General features: G+C 31.9%; 2 protein-coding genes and 1 pseudogene across 2 annotated transcripts; all 3 read right to left on the minus strand.

Annotated features, from left to right (window-relative positions):
• Positions 1 to 113: 113 nt before the first annotated feature.
• Positions 114 to 6,508, minus strand: LOC103851816 (putative FBD-associated F-box protein At5g56560). The gene has a single exon (XM_033285860.1). It carries the CDS (start codon positions 4,296 to 4,298, stop codon positions 2,748 to 2,750), a length of 1,551 nt encoding a protein of 516 aa, XP_033141751.1. The 5' UTR covers positions 4,299 to 6,508; the 3' UTR covers positions 114 to 2,747.
• An 8,353-nt stretch (positions 6,509 to 14,861) lies between these two features.
• LOC117132097 lies at positions 14,862 to 16,296 on the minus strand. The gene is made up of 2 exons (XM_033285647.1): positions 15,679 to 16,296; positions 14,862 to 15,582 (listed from the first exon to the last, which is right to left on the minus strand). The coding sequence occupies exons 1-2, from the start codon at positions 16,152 to 16,154 to the stop codon at positions 14,901 to 14,903; spliced, it is 1,158 nt and encodes a 385-aa protein (XP_033141538.1). The 5' UTR covers positions 16,155 to 16,296; the 3' UTR covers positions 14,862 to 14,900.
• LOC103851922 lies at positions 14,862 to 19,716 on the minus strand (annotated as a pseudogene).
• Positions 19,717 to 21,392: the final 1,676 nt, after the last annotated feature.

Here is a 21,392-nt window from a genome sequence, read left to right on the forward strand (position 1 = left end):
ACTCGTCTTTCTTAGGTGCGTACAACGTGTAGAATGAGATGTAGTATGTATAACGCATGACATGTAGTTAATGCCTACCAGAAGTTTTCCCTCCTACTGATCTGGAAACCTACATTATTCTTACTTATTTTTTTATAAGTTTTTACTTTTGAAAAACTTATATTTTTCTTATTTTTTATATGTTTTAAATATTCTTGTTATAATATATTCTAATTTTCCCAACAAAATACTTATTTGAAGTTATATTTTCCAATTAATTTAAATCATTTTTTTACTTTAAATTATGTCAAGTATGTATTACTGTTATTCTAATAATAAATATTAAAATAAGTTATATATTATATATTATGTAAAAATTAATCGATTAAACATATGACACAAGTAAAATTATTTTCTGGGTTCGGCACTGAATAAAGAGAAGGAAGAATATATAGTTTGGAGTTAAGCATAACATATAAAAAGGTGATTATGTTCTCTGTAATCTCAAAGATGGTCGAAACTGTGATTGATATTTTCGAAACGAACTGAGAGAGTTTAAAACTTTAAATCATGCAAAAAAAATTTCGATTCAAATATAATGTATCCATCCACTATTTATAGTGACCGAAATCAAAGTATTTAGAAAAGGAATAAAACTCGATCACGTATAAGTTATGTTCGATAAACGGTTTTACGTACACGTTACTAAAAGGGAGCACATATATATAACTTTTGTATCAACAAAATTCAACATAAATATAAACATACAATGTGGTTTTAACAAAACTCAACAAAATAATTTTATTGAAAATAAAATAAAATACATTCTTTCGTAATATAGTAATAAGTAAAATAGTTTTCAAATCTAAAACAATTATTTTTTTAAGTCTCATTTTTGTAATATATAAATTTGTTTTACCACTATAATTAATAACAAAATAAATCTATGGAAATATTAGAATTGTTAAGTTTCGTTGTGGTTATTCATCTTTAGGTATAACTAGGTAATTTTGCATGCGCTCATGCGCATATATAAATACATATTTAAAACTAAAATATAACATTTATTAATATTTATTTTATATAACTTTATGTTAATTAACTAAACTGTTATTTAATAATTGTTGAGTTGCGATGTTTTTATAACTACTCTATTTTGCATAATATTCTATTTAGCGATAATAATTGTTTCAAAAATTCCAATTTTTTTTAAACTTTGTATATGTTGTTAATTATGGAAAACTAAAGATTTAAAATATAGTACTTAGACTAACAAAAAAATTGGTATGTTAAAAGAAAAATTTACCAACCAAGAAATTCTTGCTGATGTTTTGAGATAGAATATTAGTAAAATCGGTATAATAATTTTCGCAGATCTGTTGGGAAAATTTCATAGCCATCTATAGAAATATTTCAATATATTAAAAGGGTGTGAACTGATTCTAAAATCACAATTTAAGAAACTAATTTTTTTTTGTCTGGTTAATTATGTAATCACAAATTATGAGAAACATTACATAAATTTTTCTAATTTTTTCTAATTTTTTGCATAATTCACCTTCTCCGGAAATTGAAACCTAAACCTCTTTCTGTAGAATTTACGTTGTCTGAGATTCGAACCCTAGACCTGAGTGTAAAAACCTTTAAACCTTGAGCACTAGGCTTCGATGCTTCCACAATACAGAATTGTTTAAGAAATTAATTTTAAATGTCAAAATTGTTTTTCTATGAACAATGCAGAATTCTTATGAATAAGTAAAATTCTAAGATATCCATGAAGATTTAGTGGTTTATTTATATAGATACAGAACTTTCAAATATTATTAATGCAGAGAATTTACATTTAAAAACAATTTTAAAAATAAAATTACATAAATTAAGATAATTTTTTCTACAAATTAGAAATTTTATGATTATAAAATTTCCAAAATTTATGAAAATGTTTTAAATCTGATTTCCTTCATTTTTAGTAGAATTAGATAGAAGCACTAAAATATTTTTAAAATTGAAATTCATAATTAAATATAATAAAAAGAAAACTGCATAAAATTAAGATAGCTTTTGTCTACAAATAAGATAATTATAAAATGAAAATTATTAATATGTACGAAACTGTATAAGAAAAAAAACATTAAAAAAATCTGATATCCTTTATTTTTAATTAGAAAAGGAGATATTAAATATTTAATATCCTAAGAAAATTGATTTAATTAACGTGATTTAGGAAAAACTTATAGAAAATCTTTGTAAAACTGGTATTTAGATAAAAAGAAATTCATATTTAAATAGAAAATTGGTATTTTATTTAAGTGACTTTAAAAAGAATGAATTAAAAACAGAAAATAAAAATAGAAAAAGTAGTTGTGGGAATTAGGTATAATAAAATCAATTCATTAATGATATATTTGTAATTAACAATTCTAATAATATTATAGAGATGCCAATTTATAAATTTATTAATGATATATTTGTAATGATATATTTATTATCAATTTATTAATGATGTATTTGTAATTGGGTTGTTTTTATACATTTAAAATTTCTTATTAAAAATGCTAATCAAATAATATATAGGAAACTAGGAGAGTTTTATAATTGTACATAATTATGTTTTGAGACAGTTGTATTGTCTTTGTTTTCCAGGACTGTAAACAGAAGAAAACTCTCTAGTCTTTTAGAGACACACTATCTCATATGAGTCAGGGAACAAGGAAGAAAGAAGCTAAGAACCTCTCCTGTATTCTACACACACACTCTAATCTAATAGCTTACTCAAACACTAACTGACATATCTCTGAAACTCTGGATATTTTCTTTAACTCTGTACATTTGTCTCCAGATCTTGTCGAGAATGTAGCCATCTTTAGACAAGTAGCGTTTCCTAGTATGTACGCAGCCACTTTCCTCTCTTGCTCTGTGCCATCATATTCTCTCCATTCCAAGATCTCAAGATGCTTCAGTAAACATTCCGGAGCAACTGTAGGTTCGGTCCAGAGTTCCATCGGACGCTTGAAACGAGCACTGCATTTCGACTTAAGCTTGATAGACTGAAGTCTTGGAGCGTCATTGAGTATAGAGCCAAGTAGTTTCGCCCATCTAGCGGAACACGTACATAGCTCTAGATGTTCGAGAAAGAAGAAGACAGTGCCGCTAGTATATGGAGTCTTTGTAGTTGGAGAACAGAGAGACAGATGTTGCATGAAGGTAAGAGACCCTACAAAATTCTCAGATTGGTCACAAACAGCCTCAATATTCGCCGTGGTCACCTCGGGCATATATCCAAACATTAGAAAGTTACTGACTGTATCCTTAATGTTCAACCTCTCCAAAGAAGGAGCATTTATAACAAACCCAGGAGCATCAGCGCGTTTCACTTTAGCGTTACTAATAGATAAGCTCTTGAGAGTAGGCACAGTGATATTGAATAACCACACATTGTCATCTCTGGTTCGGGTTATGACCAAGTTTTCAAGAGCCTTACAATTTTCTAAAAGCTTTACAACAGATTCGTCACTCGAGAAGTTAACCGACAAAAGGTGTAGGGTTTTGAGTGATGACAGACAAGATCTTGGTGGAAAAACAACCTCGAACATCTTGTAGGCACATTTGGTTTGGTTTATAACCAAAGTTTCAAGAACCGGACAGCTTCGTAAAAGCCGCGTAACAGAATTATTGCCGGAGAATATAACCGAGCAAAGGTGTAGACTTTTGAGTGATGATAAGCAGAACCGAAGTGGAGCAAACTCATCATCCACATGGTCCACGTCATATCTGGTATCGTTTAAAACCAAATATTCAAGATGGGGGCAGATTTTTAAAAGATTTGCAACGGAATCACCAATCGAGAAGTTAACCGAGAATAGGTGTAGACTTCTGAGAGATGGCAAACGAAAACCACTAGGAACAGACTCCATAAGTACGCCACGTAGTATCAACGATTTTAGGGTTGTGCATGTCCTCAAGCAACTCGGCAGTTCTAGGGTTCCACAAGGCAACAAGTCGAATCTCAGCTTTCTCACGTTTCGGTTAACCGCGGTTTGAACCCAAAACTCGATGTCTGAAGCCGAATGTTTCCGGGTAAGCTTGAGACGCAACCTCTCTAGAGCTGGAGCATCGTTAGACAACAAAGATCCATAGAGAAACGTCATGAAACTCTCCTCATCGTTATCTTTAAGCGTGACGTCCTGCGCAAGATTCCAAGGATCCTCGTACCGTCTTGATATGAGACGTGTTGCAACGCTTTCTTTAAACGTGGGAAGCTTTGAGAGTATCGTCACGATCAGTTCATCTGGTAACTCGTTGAGCCTCTCTTTCACCATATTTTTGTTTGTCCTCACGAATTTTGCGCAGCAGAGAGATGAAAACGAATCCTAGTTTTAGGGTTTAATATATATGAAGAAAAAAAGAAAAAAAAATCAACAAAAATCTATTTTTTCAAATCTTTCCTTCTTTTAATTTCAATATTTTGTTTTTTCCTAATCCTAATTTATTAATTGCAAATTTCTTTCCATTTTATTTAGATACCTTTTCATTTATACTTGGATTCGGGCCATCAAGTTATTAATGCAGTTTATCTCCTATGTGATAAGATTTTTTAGCTAGATTTAAGCTAAATACTACTTTTTCAATTATTGCAATTAAAATTCGAAATTGCTTTACTCGTTCTATTTTTCTCTCTTGGTAACAACCTTTTGGATCTTTTGATGAAACATTTGATTCTTGTTCATGATCTCAGAGTCATCCATTCATAAAAAGTTTGAGGACAAGGATAATGATCTCGGTATACTTGTTGTCACTTTAGAACCACTTGTTAACTACCTTAGATAAGTAGGTCATCTTCTCTTCTCTTCTTCTTCTTCTTCTTCTTCTTCTTCTGCATTTGGTATACGATATTATAAGATACATGATGTGTGATTTCTCGAAAGATTATTATTACTTGACGTTTAAAGTTGAATGAGATTTTTATTATATGATCCTGTAACCTGGAGATGAAACAATATTTTAAATATATATGTTTAGATATTGAGCAACAATTGTGATGTTCTTCATATGTTATCGTAGTTTTCGTTTTGTCACATGGTGATATCTCTGTGTTATGATTCTTTAGTACTCTTTACTATGTGTTATTGGGGTAATAGAAAAATGAAGAAAACTAGAGTTCAACAATCATCAAAGAATCATACTACTGAGAATAAAATGTTGCTACTTTCCTAATACAATACTTGGAAGAGCTTTATAATTGTACATGATTATGTTTAACTTAGGTTTATATATATTGAGCAACAATTGTGATGTTCTGGATATTCATGATTTTTCAAATCTCTTTCTTTTCAGTTTCCTAATCCAATCTTAATCTTAATCCTAATCCTAATTTATTAATTGCAAAATTCTTTTTCCTTTTTTATTCAGATACATTTATATTTATGTTTGGATTAGAACATATTCAACCCATCTCTATTCTATTTTTTGGTGGTGGCGTCTTAGGGTGATGTTTTGTGTAGTCGGTGGGTACTCTGGTTTCTTACCACCTCTTCTTGAGCTAAAACCTCATTTTAAAGTTGCAAACATTTCTTTGCTAAAACATTTCAATATTTCAAATTCAGTTTTTTTTACTCGCCACTCTCTTTTCTCCCTTGGTAACAACCTCTAGGATCTTTGATGAAACATTCGATTATTGTTAAAGATCTCAGAGTCATCCATTCATAAAAAGTTTGAGGACAAGGATATTGAGCTCGGGATACTGGTTGGCACTTTGGAACAACCACCTGTTAACTACCTTAGATAAGTAACTTCTCCTCACTTCTTTTGCATTTGGTATATGATATGGCAAGATACATGATGTGTAATGCATCTGAGTGTCTCAAACGATTATTATTATTACTTGATCGAATTAAATAAGATTTTATTATTATGTGATTGACGTCGTCTTCCTTAATATGCAATATACAGGGTTGAATATGTGATTAGATAGACTTATCTATTCACCCAAAACAATGACATTTCACAAAGACCAAATCAAAGGATAAGAATACATTAGTATATTATAGTCTTGACATGAGAACTTGAGAGATCCTATCGAAGGAGAACCATGTGGTGGAGGTGAGTCAAGTGACTCATGGAAACTCACGTGGGTCCAGACTTCAAAGACCCATTCCTGTATGTATTAGAATAGAAGTCAAATGATTATTTATTTACCAATAGAATTATGATTATTGATTGTGAATTTTTTTACGTGACATAGCCTTTCACATTGTTTTGATAACAAGCCTGAGAGTTTTACGAGTTTTTTTTTTTTTTAACAAAAAGATAGTTTTACGAGTTTTACCGGAAACTAAGGGCTTGACTCGTTCAAACGCAGCGGTTGCGGTTGCGGTTGCTGGAGTTTGTGGATGCGGACGGTTACGGTTTCTAGCAGTTTTAAGAGATTTGTACGACTGGTACTGCGGTTAAATATTGGTGCGTTTGCGGGTGACTTATGACTGGTTAACTATCTAATGCGGTAACAGTCAAATAATAAATTAACAATATTTACATTTAATATAATTATAAAAATATCAGAAATCATAAAATTATAATAAATATAAAATTTATATTTTAGAAAGTTATAACTTTAATTTTTGAAAATTTATTGAAATTGTTTTTATTATAAAATTTTATAATATTAATTAAAATATAATAGATATATTTTAATATTTTCATAATTTCAATTTTAAATTTTTTTATTGAATATTTTTACTTTTGTATATATATTGTTTTATAAAAAAGAAATTTTTTTTACCCTCCCGCAACCGCCCGCAACCGCAAACGCTAGCTGGAGCCAGCTTTTGAATTTATGAGATTCGGAGCGTTTTGAAGCGTTTTAGAGCGATTTGAGTGATTGTTGCAAACCGCCGACAACCGCTATCAACCGCAAAAGCTGCGTTTGCGGGTGGTAGCGGGAAAACCAGTCGCCCCCTAAGTTTAAAAAGAGGAAGATAAAATACCAATATGAATTTAGTCGTATTTTTTTCAGTTCTAAAAATGTTTAAATCATAAATTTCAGATTATGTTCTAAATAAATTAGAAATGGCATTCTACGAAGTAGAAAACAAAATTCACTTTTTCATTGAATCTACAATATTTAGAATACGTGATCTACGTAAATAAGAGTGTTCTAAAAATATTTAGAATGCACATTCTGCACTTAACCTACCGATCTAAAATATTTAGAAATCAAAATCTACACATTAATATAAATCTACAACACGTAGAAACCTACTTCTACAGATTTACTGTAAATCTAAAACATGTAAAAATCAAAATCTACACATTACTATAATTCTAAAAGCCCGTAGAAAATAATTTCTACAGATTAGTTGTATTCTACGGATAAGAAATCAGTCCCTAAAAATATGGAAACAAAAGATTTGGAAATATTCACTTTCATATTTTGAAAAAAATGATTTTTTTTAATAAAAAACTAAAAAAAGACGAAAAAACAAAAAACTACAACTTTAAGGGCATTATTGCAATTTTGAAAATAATTAACCTAATGAAACATAAAGTATATGAGATTAGTCTAAAGGAATATAGTTATCATTTTTTTGCTCTAAAAAAACAATTTTCCCAAGATAATTTTAATTGATGGACAAACCTAACGACTTTGGCAACAAACAACCCATGAGTTTAAACCATCTCCATTGTATTTTACTAACTTAAAAAAAAAATAGAAAAATTCTGCAATTATTTATTTCAATGTATTCATCTAAAATAACATTATAGTAAAAATAGAAATTGATATTTATTCGTTCAAATATAGAAAGAAAAAATAGCAATTTCTATTTTAGAGGAAAATATAAAGATGAGTTAAGATAATTCAAATCCAAATGTTATTTCAGAAACAATGAGCTACAGATGCTCTTAAACGCAAACTCAAATTTCATGTTTATGTTATGAATATTATGGTGATGCCATTATGGCAAGTCTTAAATATACTTGTTCTCCAAGTTTTACTTATTCTCCAAGTGGCTTTGTCCGCAAGCTATTGTAATCCTATATAAAGGACTCATTACTCATGGAATAACACACACCAATTCCTCTCTTCTCTTGTCTTCTCTTCTTTATTCAAAACACGTTATCAGCACGATCTCTAGCGACCTTGAACTAATAGGTATTGATTTTTATTATGTTATATTTTTAGTCTATATTCAATCCTTCTTCAAACCATGTTTATTATCAATTCATGGTTTGTAAAAATGGACTCATACATACTATGAGCTTAGGAGCTTTAGTCGACAATATTGATTTACTCTTGTTTCAAGGAAATAAAATCACTCGATCGAAATGAGATCTTGTCGACAAGCTAATGCTTATTTGAGTTTTTGAAAATTTGTTTATTTTTGTTTCACTTAGCATATTAACATGTTTCGTACGGCTGCATATCAACTGAACATGTTTTATAGTATTAATATCACAATTGATTGAATACGCTTCTAAAACTCAAGTGAAACTGATTAGATTTTAGGTAAATTTTCTTCTTGCTTAGCTATGTATGCATGTTTAGCTAAGATCTGTCGCATCTCTTATACATGTTACATATAGATGTTTATTCAGCTATTATCACTACGGCTGCATATTATCATTACGACTGCATAATTGTATTGATAAGTTTAGCATTCGTATTTAACTTTACGGCTGCATCCCTTACTTTCATTAATATTGGTTTTACGGCTGCACATATATAACTGTTGTTGATATATATGATAATTAGTAAGAATATCTTATCTTTGTTTGAAAAGGCATCATATAGGCATGAGATTACTACACGCGTTGATACTATTAATGTTGCTCTTGTTTACAGTTGCATATTGTTATTCACGGATACATATAATTTAATGTAAAAGCATAGTAATTGATGTTCCTAAAGCATATAATTTACGGCTGCATATAGACTTAGTTTTACAGCTGTGCATTGTTTAATGCTTAAAGATTATATGGTTGACCTTCGAAAATTTTGATAAGAATGATTAGTAATTCAATTGTTCGTCGGTTTACATTATGACTTCAGAGAAACGTTTATGCATTAAACATAAAATATTGATATTGCCTTATACATTTTGTACACAAATATATGAATATATAGCTTATTTACTTTCTAAAAGATCTATAAGTTTTGGAAAACAATCCAAAGAAAGGTATAGTCCCAGAAGTGATTACCTCATTGTGTATCTTGCAACTAAAGATTACAAGACCTGAAGTCTGTAAATAAATCTCAACTATGTTGGATGTTGAGTTTAAAAGTAAAATTTTTCGAAGAAGTTTTTAATGATGCATATGTATTAAAGTACAATATATTATATAAGTAATGTTGTCCAGTAGACAAACGATTGAAAAAAAAAGAAGGAGATTTATAACTATATTTTATTTCTTTGAGACTGAAAAAAATAATGAGCTATCGAAATTAGATGTTAAATCATGTCTAGTTGATTATAATCATTTTCCTGAAGAGAATATGCCATTTTATATTGAAAAAGAAAATCAACACAAATAGTATTGTTCAAGAAAATGAACATAAAAGTGGTTGTAAACGTGAATGTGGATATAAATAAGGTCAAGATCCAAAGAGTTTCTTTTTAGAACTCATACTCTCACTTGAAGTTGAGAAATAAAGATGGTAATAAAGAAATACCCAAGAGTTTCTATTTAAAACTCATTCTCTCACTTGAAGTTGAGAAAATAAAGATGATAAGAGATATGATTCAATCATCCAAATATGAGAGAAAATTATTGTGAGTACAATACAAGGTAGTAAAACCTTATAGATTATTCAAGAAAAGGATATATATGATGCTCCAGAAGAGTACATAATATTACTACACATAAGAATGCAATTTAAAATCCTTATTGCATCATATTCTTATAAGTCTCAAAAGTTAAAATGATTTGAGAAAGAATACATGACCCATGTAGGGTAGGTTATTGATTCAAAAAATGAGATTCATTCGAGATTGATAAACCTATAGTAATATCATCTCGAGGGGAAGAGTTAAAGAATCTCACATTTTATGATAAGTGAAATATCCAGAAGATTATGTTTGCACTAAAACTAAGACTGATGAATCATTCTCAAAGTAATCTCTGGAATTTTGAGACACTTATGTTGAGAAAATAAGCAAAAGAAATGCTTAAAGCGGTATAAGTATTTTAAAGAAAGTATCTATAGCCATTTTGTACTACACAAAAAATTATTGTAGTGGAAATATATATATAGTAAACCAGAAGTTTACAAAATATTTGGCATGAACCAGTTAAACCATTTTTGTTCAGTAATGATGCGAAAAGATACATAAAGATTTAGTTAATATTCATTGAAGAACTAGAAGATTCTTGCGAATGATTTCACATATGTTGCTTGCTCATAAGATAAAATGGTAATACGGTGTTCACCAGCCAAATAAAGTAATTGGCATAAATAAAGGAGATGTTAGTGGACTGATCACCCACTATGCATCTTTATAATACCGTTGAATCCACTTCTTAAAGTCTCTCACGACTATAGAAAATCATTGGATAAGTGTTAAACATTTTGAGCAACACTAATCGCATAAAGCCAACAAGTAATTATTGGTTCTCCCCGTCATTGGTATTGGGTTAGAAATCAATCATTTTCCATCAAAGAATGTTGGATGTGCGATATACATTCCAATTGCTCCACCATATAGCTTTAATTAAGATGGATTCTCAAATGAGGTTGAAATTATATGTTGGATATGAATCTTCATTGATACTTAAGAATCTTTAGCCATCCCTGAAGGATATAAGTAAGGCTCGATTTGAATGCTAAAAGTGAATTAGCATTTCCAACATAAAGGGGAGAAAATAAACAGCTGGAAAAGAATATAAGTTCGAATGAATTATCATTGATCCTCGGACTAAAGATAAGTCCAAAAGATAATTCAATTATATAGCTTAGTAAATCAGTTGCCAGACACATTTACTGACCCAAATAAATATAGTGATCAAATCACATATACCAGCTGTAAATGCTCCAAATAAGAATTGATGTTCCAGAAGAACAATATCAAACTGCTAGTTACGCCTGACGCGTAGTAAACATATTGGTTCCAAAGATAAAAATCCTCGTAAATGAAAGGAGCATAAAGTAATGGTCAACAGGAATAAGAGTTTGTGAATGATCTCCAGAAGAGACATTAAACATGACTGAAAGAATTCAGGTACATGAGACAATGAAGAGATCTCAATAAGTTATGTCATGTATAGAATAAAATGGAACGAATAGACAAATCGACGTCGATGATATTTATGCATGTAAAATAGCAGTTGATATGATAAATGAGAAAGAGGATCATGAAAGAAAGTCTATTGAAAAGTGTACACAAAGAGATGATTGGCCAAATCAGAAAGAAGCAATAGACAAAGATAAAAACTCTTGTAAAAGAGAGAAGTATTTGGACCAGTAGTCCATACACTAGAAGGTGTAAAACAAGTGGGATAGAAATGAGTTGTTGCACCAAATAAAGATCAATATGGAATTTATTGTGAAGAGACATAGTCTCATGTGGTAGATACAACTACTTTCATGTTCCTTATTTGTCTGGCAATAAAAGAAGAACTTGAGTTATACAACCCACTGGAAACTGGTAATCCCTAAGAGATAGAATCCCTAAAAGATGTAATCCCTGAAGGATTGTTGAATCAAAGTAATGTTCCCGGGAACTCTAGCTATTCGATCGAAATATGTTTTATGGGATATATGAAATATTTGAAGTTAATCAATATATCTTTATATTTATCAAGAGATTATAGATCAATAGAATCATTTATTTGAATATAATCAAAAACTCCTGAAGAGTTATAGGAAATTATATTTTGGAAGAAAGCTCTTGACAATACAATATTGTCTTTATGTATTCCAAATTGGAGATCTAAAATGAGATGTTATCGCAAAGATCCTTGAAGGATTTTATTTAAGATGCTCATATATGTTTGGTCTTGAAGTACTATATTCAAAGTGTTATTGAGCAAATTACTAATCTTTTTCATAACAAAAGATGTAATTTCATATGACAAGAAAGAAAGTCATAATAGTAACTTTCATAGTTGCGAATGAGTTATTCGTATGTACGAGATGAATGTCTAGACGATTGTATGTAAGAAGTTTGGTTTGAAGTCCAAATAGACCAAGAAAATATTGTCTTTATCAAATAAGAATTGTGGACCAGAAATCTATAGACCTTGAATACTCTAATGGAAACAGTATTACGATATTCTCAAGTTCAAAAGAGATTTATCTGATTGGAATGCATATCCTGAAGATATTGCTTTCCGGAGAAGAAATGTGAAATATGTGTGGTTGTACTCTTTTCCCTCATCATTGTTTTTATCCCACTGGATTTTTCCATGACAAGGTTTTAACGAGGCAACAAAGAACACACAAAAGATAGACACCCAAAAAAGAATGTTACAATTTGGGAGATGAAAATCTATCATTGTTCTGGAGATAAAAGGAATCCAAGAAATGATCAGATCATGAAGACTCATGCACTACTGAAGAATGGCGAAGTTCATTTCCTACAACTTCGTTCGAGTAAATATTTGGCTGTTTCATTCACCAAGACGCTACCCCTGCTACTTTCAAGAAGCTCACTCATCTTATTGAACTACGTTGTCTCAGAGATCTCGACGTATGTACACATGAGGGGAAGTCATTGCACGCTGCACTCTTTTTCCTTTAACTATGGTTTTTTCCTATTGGGTTTTTCTGGTGAGGCTTTTAACGAGGCAGCATCTTACGTGCATAATGGACATCAAGGGGGAGTGTTATGAATATTATGGTGATGCCATTATGGCAAGTCTTAAATATACTTGTTCTCCAAGTTTTACTTATTCTCCAAGTGGCTTTGTCCGCAAGCTATTGTAATCCTATATAAAGGACTCATTACTCATGGAATAACACACACCAATTCCTCTCTTCTCTTGTCTTCTCTTCTTTATTCAAAACAGTTTACAAGTTTTCGAAAAATTTCCATCTATTTTATTATTCTATTTACAAATCCCTTTGTTCTGATTAGCTTCTTGAAATGCATACGTAGGTCATTTTTTTCAAACATGTAAACTACGAATCTCTTTGTTCTTGTTATCTTCTTGAGATGGTAAAGAGCATAAATCTTATAGGTAGATTATTTTTTTCAAATGTGTAAACAAAACCTACTCTGTTTTCACAAAATAAAGAAATATCAGGAGATTCAAAAAATAAACCACAGACATGAAACACCAAACTAATGTTAGGGCAGAGAACGAAGAAACCTAAGAATATCATGTGTCTTCAAAAAAATACAATATTACATGTCTCTGAACTGGACATTTTCTTTTTACCATGTATTTGTTTCTACATCTTGATGAGAATGTCCCCACATTTAGACAAGTAGCGTTCGCTAGGATGTACGCAGCCACTTTCTTCCCTCGCTATGTGTCTAAATATTGTCTCCATTCCATGAAGATTTGTTGTTAAACAATTCGGAACAATTGTTGTCTTGTTTGATCCAGAGGTTCATCGGATCATTGCAACACTATTTACCTATGCATAAAAAACGTGATTATGAAATTTTTATCATTAAATCATTGATAAAGATTTACATCTCCGTTTTATACTGCTCACCTAACATACTAGCAAAGCTCCGACCTCAGTCTGGGGCCCAGATCGTCGATTCAGTCTCCTCCCCTCTTATGGCCGAAACGCTTGCCCTCAGACACGGAATGGAAGTTATGCTCCAATCCGGTATCCACACAGCTACTATCTTCTCAGATTGCCTAACGCTCATCAGAGCAATCAACAGCAACAGCCAGATCAAGGAGATCTACGGTGTCCTTCAAGACATCGATCGTCTCTCATCTAAGTTTGCGTCTATCCTTTTCCGGTTCATCCCTCGTTCTCAGAACAGAGAAGCCGATGTTTTAGCTAAACAGGCCCTTAAGGCCTTGTACCCCTCTGTTGTTCCTTTCTAAACTCGGCCCAGGGCCCAAACGCTTTTCTTTCTGCATTAATTTAAGTATCCAGTTGTTCAAAAAAAAAAAAAAAAAAAAACATATCCTTAGTACATACCGACTTAAGCCAGATAGAATGAAGTCTTGGAGCGTCATTGGGATACTTGTTGGCACTTTGGAGTTTGGAACCACCTGTTAACTACCTTAGATAAGTAAGTCCTCTTCTCTTCTTCTGCACTTGGTATATGATATGATAAGATAAGATAATACGATGTGTTACGTGTCTTAGTGTCTCACAAGATTATTATTACTTAATGATCAAATTTGAAGTGAGGTTTTATTATTCATTGTCTTTTGGCTGAATATGTGATTCGATAGACCGAGTCAATTTAAAAATATATAGTGTCTCCGAAAATTATGACATTTCGTAAAGACCAAATCAAAGAATTAAGAATCAAATAATACTTTTTCAAAAAAAAAAGAATATAATATAATCTTGACTTGAGAACTTGAAAGATCCTATCTAACATGTGGTGGAGATGAGTCATAGACACTCTCATTCTCATGGGTCCATACTCCACATCCCATTCATGTAATTATTTACCAATAGAACTATTGTTATTGATCAACAGTGAACATTCTTACATATTGTTTCATATTACTTTGCACAAGAGAAAAAATTCATGTTTCCTAGTGTTTGATAAAATTCCATCTATTTTTATTTTATTTATACGAATCTATCGTTGTTCTGATTATCTTCTTGAAATGCATGAAATTATTGAATCTATTTTTTTGGTTTTTAAAATTGTTGGAATCCTTCTTACATCTAATGTTTTTTTAGGTCAAATATGTAAGCTAAACAACAGCTCTGTTTTCACTAACTAGAGAATGTCCGGAGATTTTTTTTTTTTTGTCAACAGTTTCATTTCATACTCAACTCAAACTAGAGTATTTAAACAACAAAGTTTGGGTACTAAACCCTTTGCAAAGGCAACAGCTAAACAAATTGCTGTGCATAAATTAGAACAACAAGATAAAGGAGTGAAGAGAGTGACAAGGTTTTCAAAGATGAAGAAACCTGTGATCTCATTCAAATCCATCCCTAAGCGTAGGGCAAAACAGGGGACAATTGAGTCCGAAAGACACGGGAGACTTGAGAGTCCAATTGATGTTGCAGATGGAGAAGCTGAAGAGCCTAATAGCTGTGAGCAGGACCACCATAGCCAAGTAGACCAGTCTGATACAATAGAATCCATAGCCACAAAGACACAATTCCATGTAGCAGCCTCGCAATGAGGTAATAAAGTGGTACTACAAAGAGTAACTTCCTCATACAGAGGTAAAACGAACTTCACCCTGAAACTCCAAGGGTGTGTAACATCCTCAAAACGAGGGAAAGAGTCATTCCAGAACATCATAACATCTTGCGACAGCTTGAAGGAAAGAAAACTGGGTCCATCAACGTGTGACCAAGGTTTCCCTGTGAAAAAATGCTTTGGCTGAGACCTGCACATAACAGTAAAGAGATACCCTCCAAAAGCTTGCGCTAAGGTAATAAAAGCTGCCTTTAGAAAGCAATTCACCGTCAATATTTCATCCTTCAAAGCCCAGTCCTCAAGACTTTGAAAAGATGAGCAATGTAAGGAGATACACTTGCAATCAGCAGAGACAAAATTTATCAGCTTGGACACCAGGGAATAACGGAAGACGGAGTACCTCCCCGTAATGGTGAGAGTGCGGATAAGAGAAACTTCAGCCAGTGGAAGAAGCAGCAGAAGAGGCTGAGTGGATATCACATCCACGTCATAGCAGAGATCCCATGGCATAAAAGCTTCAGATTCTGGAGGGACCGGAGGAACTATCGGAAAGGCCCTGTTGAAATCCAGATCTTCATTCTGGTGGAGGAGCTTGTTGTGCGGCTGTCTTGGACTCCGTGCGGTGGAAGAGAGTTCTCTACTCGTGGATACACCAGGAGCAACACCACTCGTGGTACCCAACACCATGGTTGAGGCAGGGGATTCCAGATCTAAGACTTGAAGAACGAAGGTGAAGGTCGCATCTGGAGGGTTTGGCGGCTCTGGTGGCTCTGTGAGAATGAGAGATTCAAACGGTATCGGAGGAATCGTGAATGGTGGTGGATCTGGTGGAGGTCGTGACCGCAGCGGAGGAGGAGCTTTACCCTTTGAAGCCATGGAAGAGGAGACCGAGCTTCTTCAGGAGGAGGAAGACTGAGCGCCGGATTTGGATCGGAGGAGGGCCATCAAACGGAGGCGCCTAGGGACGCGGACCTGGGAGCTTTTTTTCAACTTCATTAAATCGAAAACATTGTATTCTTCTAGAGAATGTCCGGAGATTATAATTGTTTTTATAAAAAAAAACAGGTGTCTTTCAGAGACACACACCATCACGTAAGAGTTCACTCAAACACCAACTGACATATCTCTGAAACTCTCTTAAGTTTCTTTAACTTCTTGAGCATGCGATGATATTTGTTTCGACATCTTGTTGAGAACGTCGCCATCTTTAGACAAGTAGCGTTTGCTAGTACGTAAGCAGCCACATTCCTCTCTTGCTCTGTGCCTTCATATTGTCTCCATTCCAAGATCTCCAGATGCGTTGATAAACATTCCGGATTTACTGTTGGTTCGTTCCATAGGTTCATCGGATCATTGTAACGGGCCCTATGTTGCTGAGACGAAAAAGAGAAACATTATGCATGTTAGTATTATAAATCGTTATAAAAGAAGGTAACACAAAAATGGTAGAATGATATTTCAAACAATTATAAAGCTATTAGTAACTTGATTCTGCTGCTAATTAACGTGTTAAAAGTATGACTAGGGGAAAACAAACATTTTCTGCATTTTTATTATCGAGTGTATTTGTTATTATATGTTCATATAACATATTAGTCAAATTTAAAGTAACCTAAAAAAGTCCCATACACCGTACCGATTTAAGCTTGAGAGATCGAAGTCGTGGAGCGTCATTGAGTATAGAAGCAAGTAGATTCGCCCATCCCCCAGAACATGTACATAGCTCTAGATGGTCAATACAGGGGGAGATAGTGCCACTGGGGTATGGAGTCTGCAATTAAACTATGTATTATATAATATGTAATGAGAATAACAAAACATAAAAAGAGAAATCTAGACTTGTGGTCACCAATAGTAAGAAACTGTTTACCTCTGAAGTTAGAGAACAGAGAGAAAGATGCTGAATTGATGTGAGAGATCTTATTTGATCACCTTTGGCATATGTTCAAACTTTAGAAAGTTACTGAATGTATCTTTAAAGTTCAGTTTCTCCAAAGGAGCATTTATCACAAACCCATGATTCTCCTCAACGTATGCGCGTTTCCCTTTAAAGTTTTCAACAGATAAGCTCTTCAAAGAAGGCACATTGATATTGAATATCATAACATTGTCATCTTGGGTTCGTTTCACAACCAAATTATCAAGAACCTCACAACCTTCTAGAAGCTTTGCAAGAGCTTCATCGCCCGAGAATTTAATTGACAAAAGGTGCAAGCTCTTGAGTGATGGCAAACAAAACCAAGGCGGAACAACCTTGAACATCACATCGTCATCTTTGGTTTGGTTTACAACCAAATATTCAAGAACCGGACAAACTTGTAAGAGACTTGGAATAGTTTCATCGCCCGAGGAGTTCACCGATAGAAGGTGCAAACTTTTGAGCGATAGCAAATGAAAACGAGGCGGAACAACGTTTATATTTATTGCATGGAGTATCAATGACTTTAAGGTTACGCAAGTACTCAAGCAACTTGGCAGTTTTAGCGTTTTTCCAGACATATGGATCCTCAACTTTCTCACAGATCGATTAACTGCGATGTTAACCCAAAAACTGATGTCTGAATCTAAATAGTTCCGACTAAGCTTGAGATGCAATCTCTCTAGAACTTAGTGATCCTTAGACAACAAAGATCCGTAAACAGAACTTAAAAAGGTCACTAAACTCTCATATGATTCATAATCATCATCAAACATTACATCAGACACCAGTTTCCAAGGATTCTCCCACCGTTTTGATAGAAGATGTGTTGCTACGTTCTCTTTAAACATCGGAAGTAATGAGAATATCTTCAAGATCAAGTCATCTGGCAACTCATTGATGTTCGGTTCCTCCATAATATTTTTGTCTGCTGGAGTTTCACTCACAGTTTCGGAAAATCCTAATTCGACTCGAACTAACCTGAAGGGGAAACTTGGGACGCAAACAAAGAAGAAACCTAAGAACCCTAGTTCAATTGTGTTTAGCAATTTTAAAAAAAAAATATTTCAAGAAAAAAAAACAATTTATGAGGAATCAAAACAGTCGTAATCAATAAAAGTTAATTTCCTAATCCTATAATTAACTTTTTCCGGCATTCCTTTTTTCTTAGTCTTACATGTTTCAATTACAATTGCAATCTTATCCTCTCGATTTATTTTCTTCCTTTTTTGATTGATTTAATTAAAATGGATACAACGAACGAAAACTGTCTATACGTTATAAAATAGAACAAGAAACCATACGAATCACCTCTTTAAATCTGTCATCAGCCGAAATAAAAGTAGAGAAATAGAGCAGAATTATGGCAATTCATGATGAAGATACTAATGTAATTAACAAAGTATCTTCATCATGAATTACCATGATTCTGCTATGTTTCTTTACAGAGCAGAATCGATTGACGATTGACGATTGAATAAACCTTGTCTTTTGTTTTATTCAGTGTTCATAATACAATCATTTGAAATTAAATATTTTTTAATTTTTAATAGATGACATTTTTTATTTATATATACATATTAAAATTTATTTAATTTTCTATTTTTAAAACAAAAACATCATTAACTATTTATATACTCACAATTCATAAAATATACTATAGAATATAAGGGAGCATATAACATACAAAGTTCATAAATTTAATATTAATAATTGAAAATGTATGTGTAACTTGAAAAAAAAAAATCTAAAATATTAATTATTAAAAAAACGTAGAGAGTAGTTGATATTATACTGAAGATATTCGAAATCATTATTTTTTAAAAATGTTTTCTTCATATGTCGGGAAAAAGCTATCTGAAGCCGGACAAGATTCTTGGTTTAAGGATATAGCGTAATTACCAATATACATAAAATGTCAATATAAAAATATTAGAGGATAGATCTTTGGTATATCTTATTTTACATTAAAAATTAGGGTAAAGTCGTTACTAGTGATGGGAACTAAAAAAATTTGGTCCAATTAACAATAAATCAGTTAAAATAAATATTAAAAGGTAACGATAGTGGTGACGAGGACATGATACGGATATGTTTAAAAGAATTGGTCTTATCCTCTTTGCTAACACACTACCATGTGGAATTGAAAACTCCTAAACAAATCTAAACCATATACTATTTAATAAATAAATCTTAGTATTTAATACAAACCGACGTTGTAATATTTTATCCTCTCTGCAAGCTTTAGACCTAATCTCTCTTATCTACTACTAGGTCCTTGTCCGCACTACGCGCGGATAGTATTTTGTTTTTTTTCTTCATATTTTTGTACTATTATGTCAATTGTTTAGTTTTATAAAATGTTATGTTTTTATTGTAAATTTGGAATTAAAAATCTAGTTTTTCCTTACTGTAAAGTAAGTTAATTTTTTTGAATCTTACCACAATACATTATACATAAAGAGAATATAGTTGGTCTTTATATTCTTATTTGGTGTAATATTGAAAATTTTGATGGTTTTTTTAAATTATATATATTAGGATTGATTTTCGTGACTATATTCTATAATTGTCTAAAAAAATTGTTTGTCCTATATAGACATCCACATAAATATGGACTTCTGATAAATTTGTTCATTGAGATATTTAGTTTCACTTTTAACTTTATTCTTTTTTTTGACATCCTCATGCTAGCTTGTGGGGCTAGCCAACTTGGTGCAAAAGGGTTTACAAAAGCTGATTGAGATGCGCGTGATCGGACACCTTTTGCTAGGCTATTCATACGGAATTTTAAAGCTCTAGGAATATAAGCAATAGAAAGTTCAGAAAATTCTTTAGATACAGCCTGTATTTCGTTGAGCTCCGAGTCCAACACAGGCCAATCTTTCTCCTTTTGAATAAGCATAACCAGTTGTTCACAGTCGATTGAAAGACCATCTCTCTGTGTCTAAACTTCAGTATCACTTGCATTGCCCATAGCAAACCTTCAGCTTCCGCTTACAGTGGTGATTTGGTGCATGTATATCGGTCCTTACTCCAAACAGCATTGGAAAGTCACCATCCATTAACACAAAGTCAAGTCAAGATATGTCTCTTTCATTTATCCAGGATGTCTAGCAGGAGCGTTTCTTTGCGAAAGAACAGTTGTGTCTGTTACCTCAACTCCCATGTCAATCTCCATAATCTTGTCTACACGTTGAGTTATCCTCCAACACTATGCTTCAATTTTATTCGCTAATGGAAAAAACATAATTCCTACGACACTATTAATGATTGTTTTTTTTGTTAGACCGATACGGCAAACTTATGTTTTATTTAACAAAACTCTTATTTTAATTTTGTATTAAAGAATCAATTATATTTTATATTATCCATAATTTTAGTAAATTTACTTATTTGTCATGTTTTTATTAGGTTTTCGCTAAATCATTGATTTATTATTTATTTTTAGCTAAGTCACTAATTTATTAATTTAAAAATACCCTTAATTAATATTATATATATATATATTAAAATGAATTTTTTATTAGTAATATTAAATTTCTATTTTATATTAAAATTTAGTTAGTTTTTCTTATTTGTCATATTTTATTAGGTTTTAGACTTTTAGATAGGTTATTGATTTATTATTAATTTCTAACTGATTCGCTAATGTGTTAATTAAAAGAATACCCTTAATGAATTTTATATATAATTAAAAACGAATTTTATTTTAATCATATAAAATTTATATGTTATATTAATATTAAATAAATGATTTTAAAATAATATAATAAAATTATCAAAAAATTTAAAATAAGATAATTCTTATTTATATTTTATAGCTATCTGAAAACAATAATTTTATTATAAAAGTTAAAAAGATACAAAAAATTATAATTAAATATTATTCAAGAAAAAACATTTATATAAAGATATTTTCTAAACTATTTCTAAGATATGAGTGTTTTAAAAAATTTAACACGGGATGTTTAGAACACGGGATTATGCTTATGAGAGAGTGGCTCGGGAATGGGCTTCGAGATGGGTCGTCATGAGAGAAAGGTAAATGGGGGAGACGGCGATTAGGTTATTCAGAGGATGAGAAAGCTGTGTGCGCTTTGGCTTGAGTCTCAACAATACGTAGATTAGGGTTAATGGGCTGGGCTGGGATAAAGTGAATTATCAGATTGATGGGATTAATGGGCTGGGCTGGG

The sequence above is a fragment of the Brassica rapa genome, chromosome A02 (assembly GCF_000309985.2).
Source record: "Brassica rapa cultivar Chiifu-401-42 chromosome A02, CAAS_Brap_v3.01, whole genome shotgun sequence".
NCBI classification, from domain to species: Eukaryota; Viridiplantae; Streptophyta; class Magnoliopsida; order Brassicales; family Brassicaceae; genus Brassica; species Brassica rapa.

Coding starts and splice junctions, on each gene's coding strand:
- LOC103851816 (XM_033285860.1), bottom strand. CDS start 4,298: ATGGTGAAAGAGAGGCTCAACGAGTTACCAGATGAACTGATCGTGACG.
- LOC117132097 (XM_033285647.1), bottom strand. CDS start 16,154: ATGGCTTCAAAGGGTAAAGCTCCTCCTCCGCTGCGGTCACGACCTCCA. Junction 15,583..15,678: donor ACTCTCACCATTACGGGGAG/GTACTCCGTCTT, acceptor ATCTTTTCAAAG/TCTTGAGGACTGGGCTTTGA.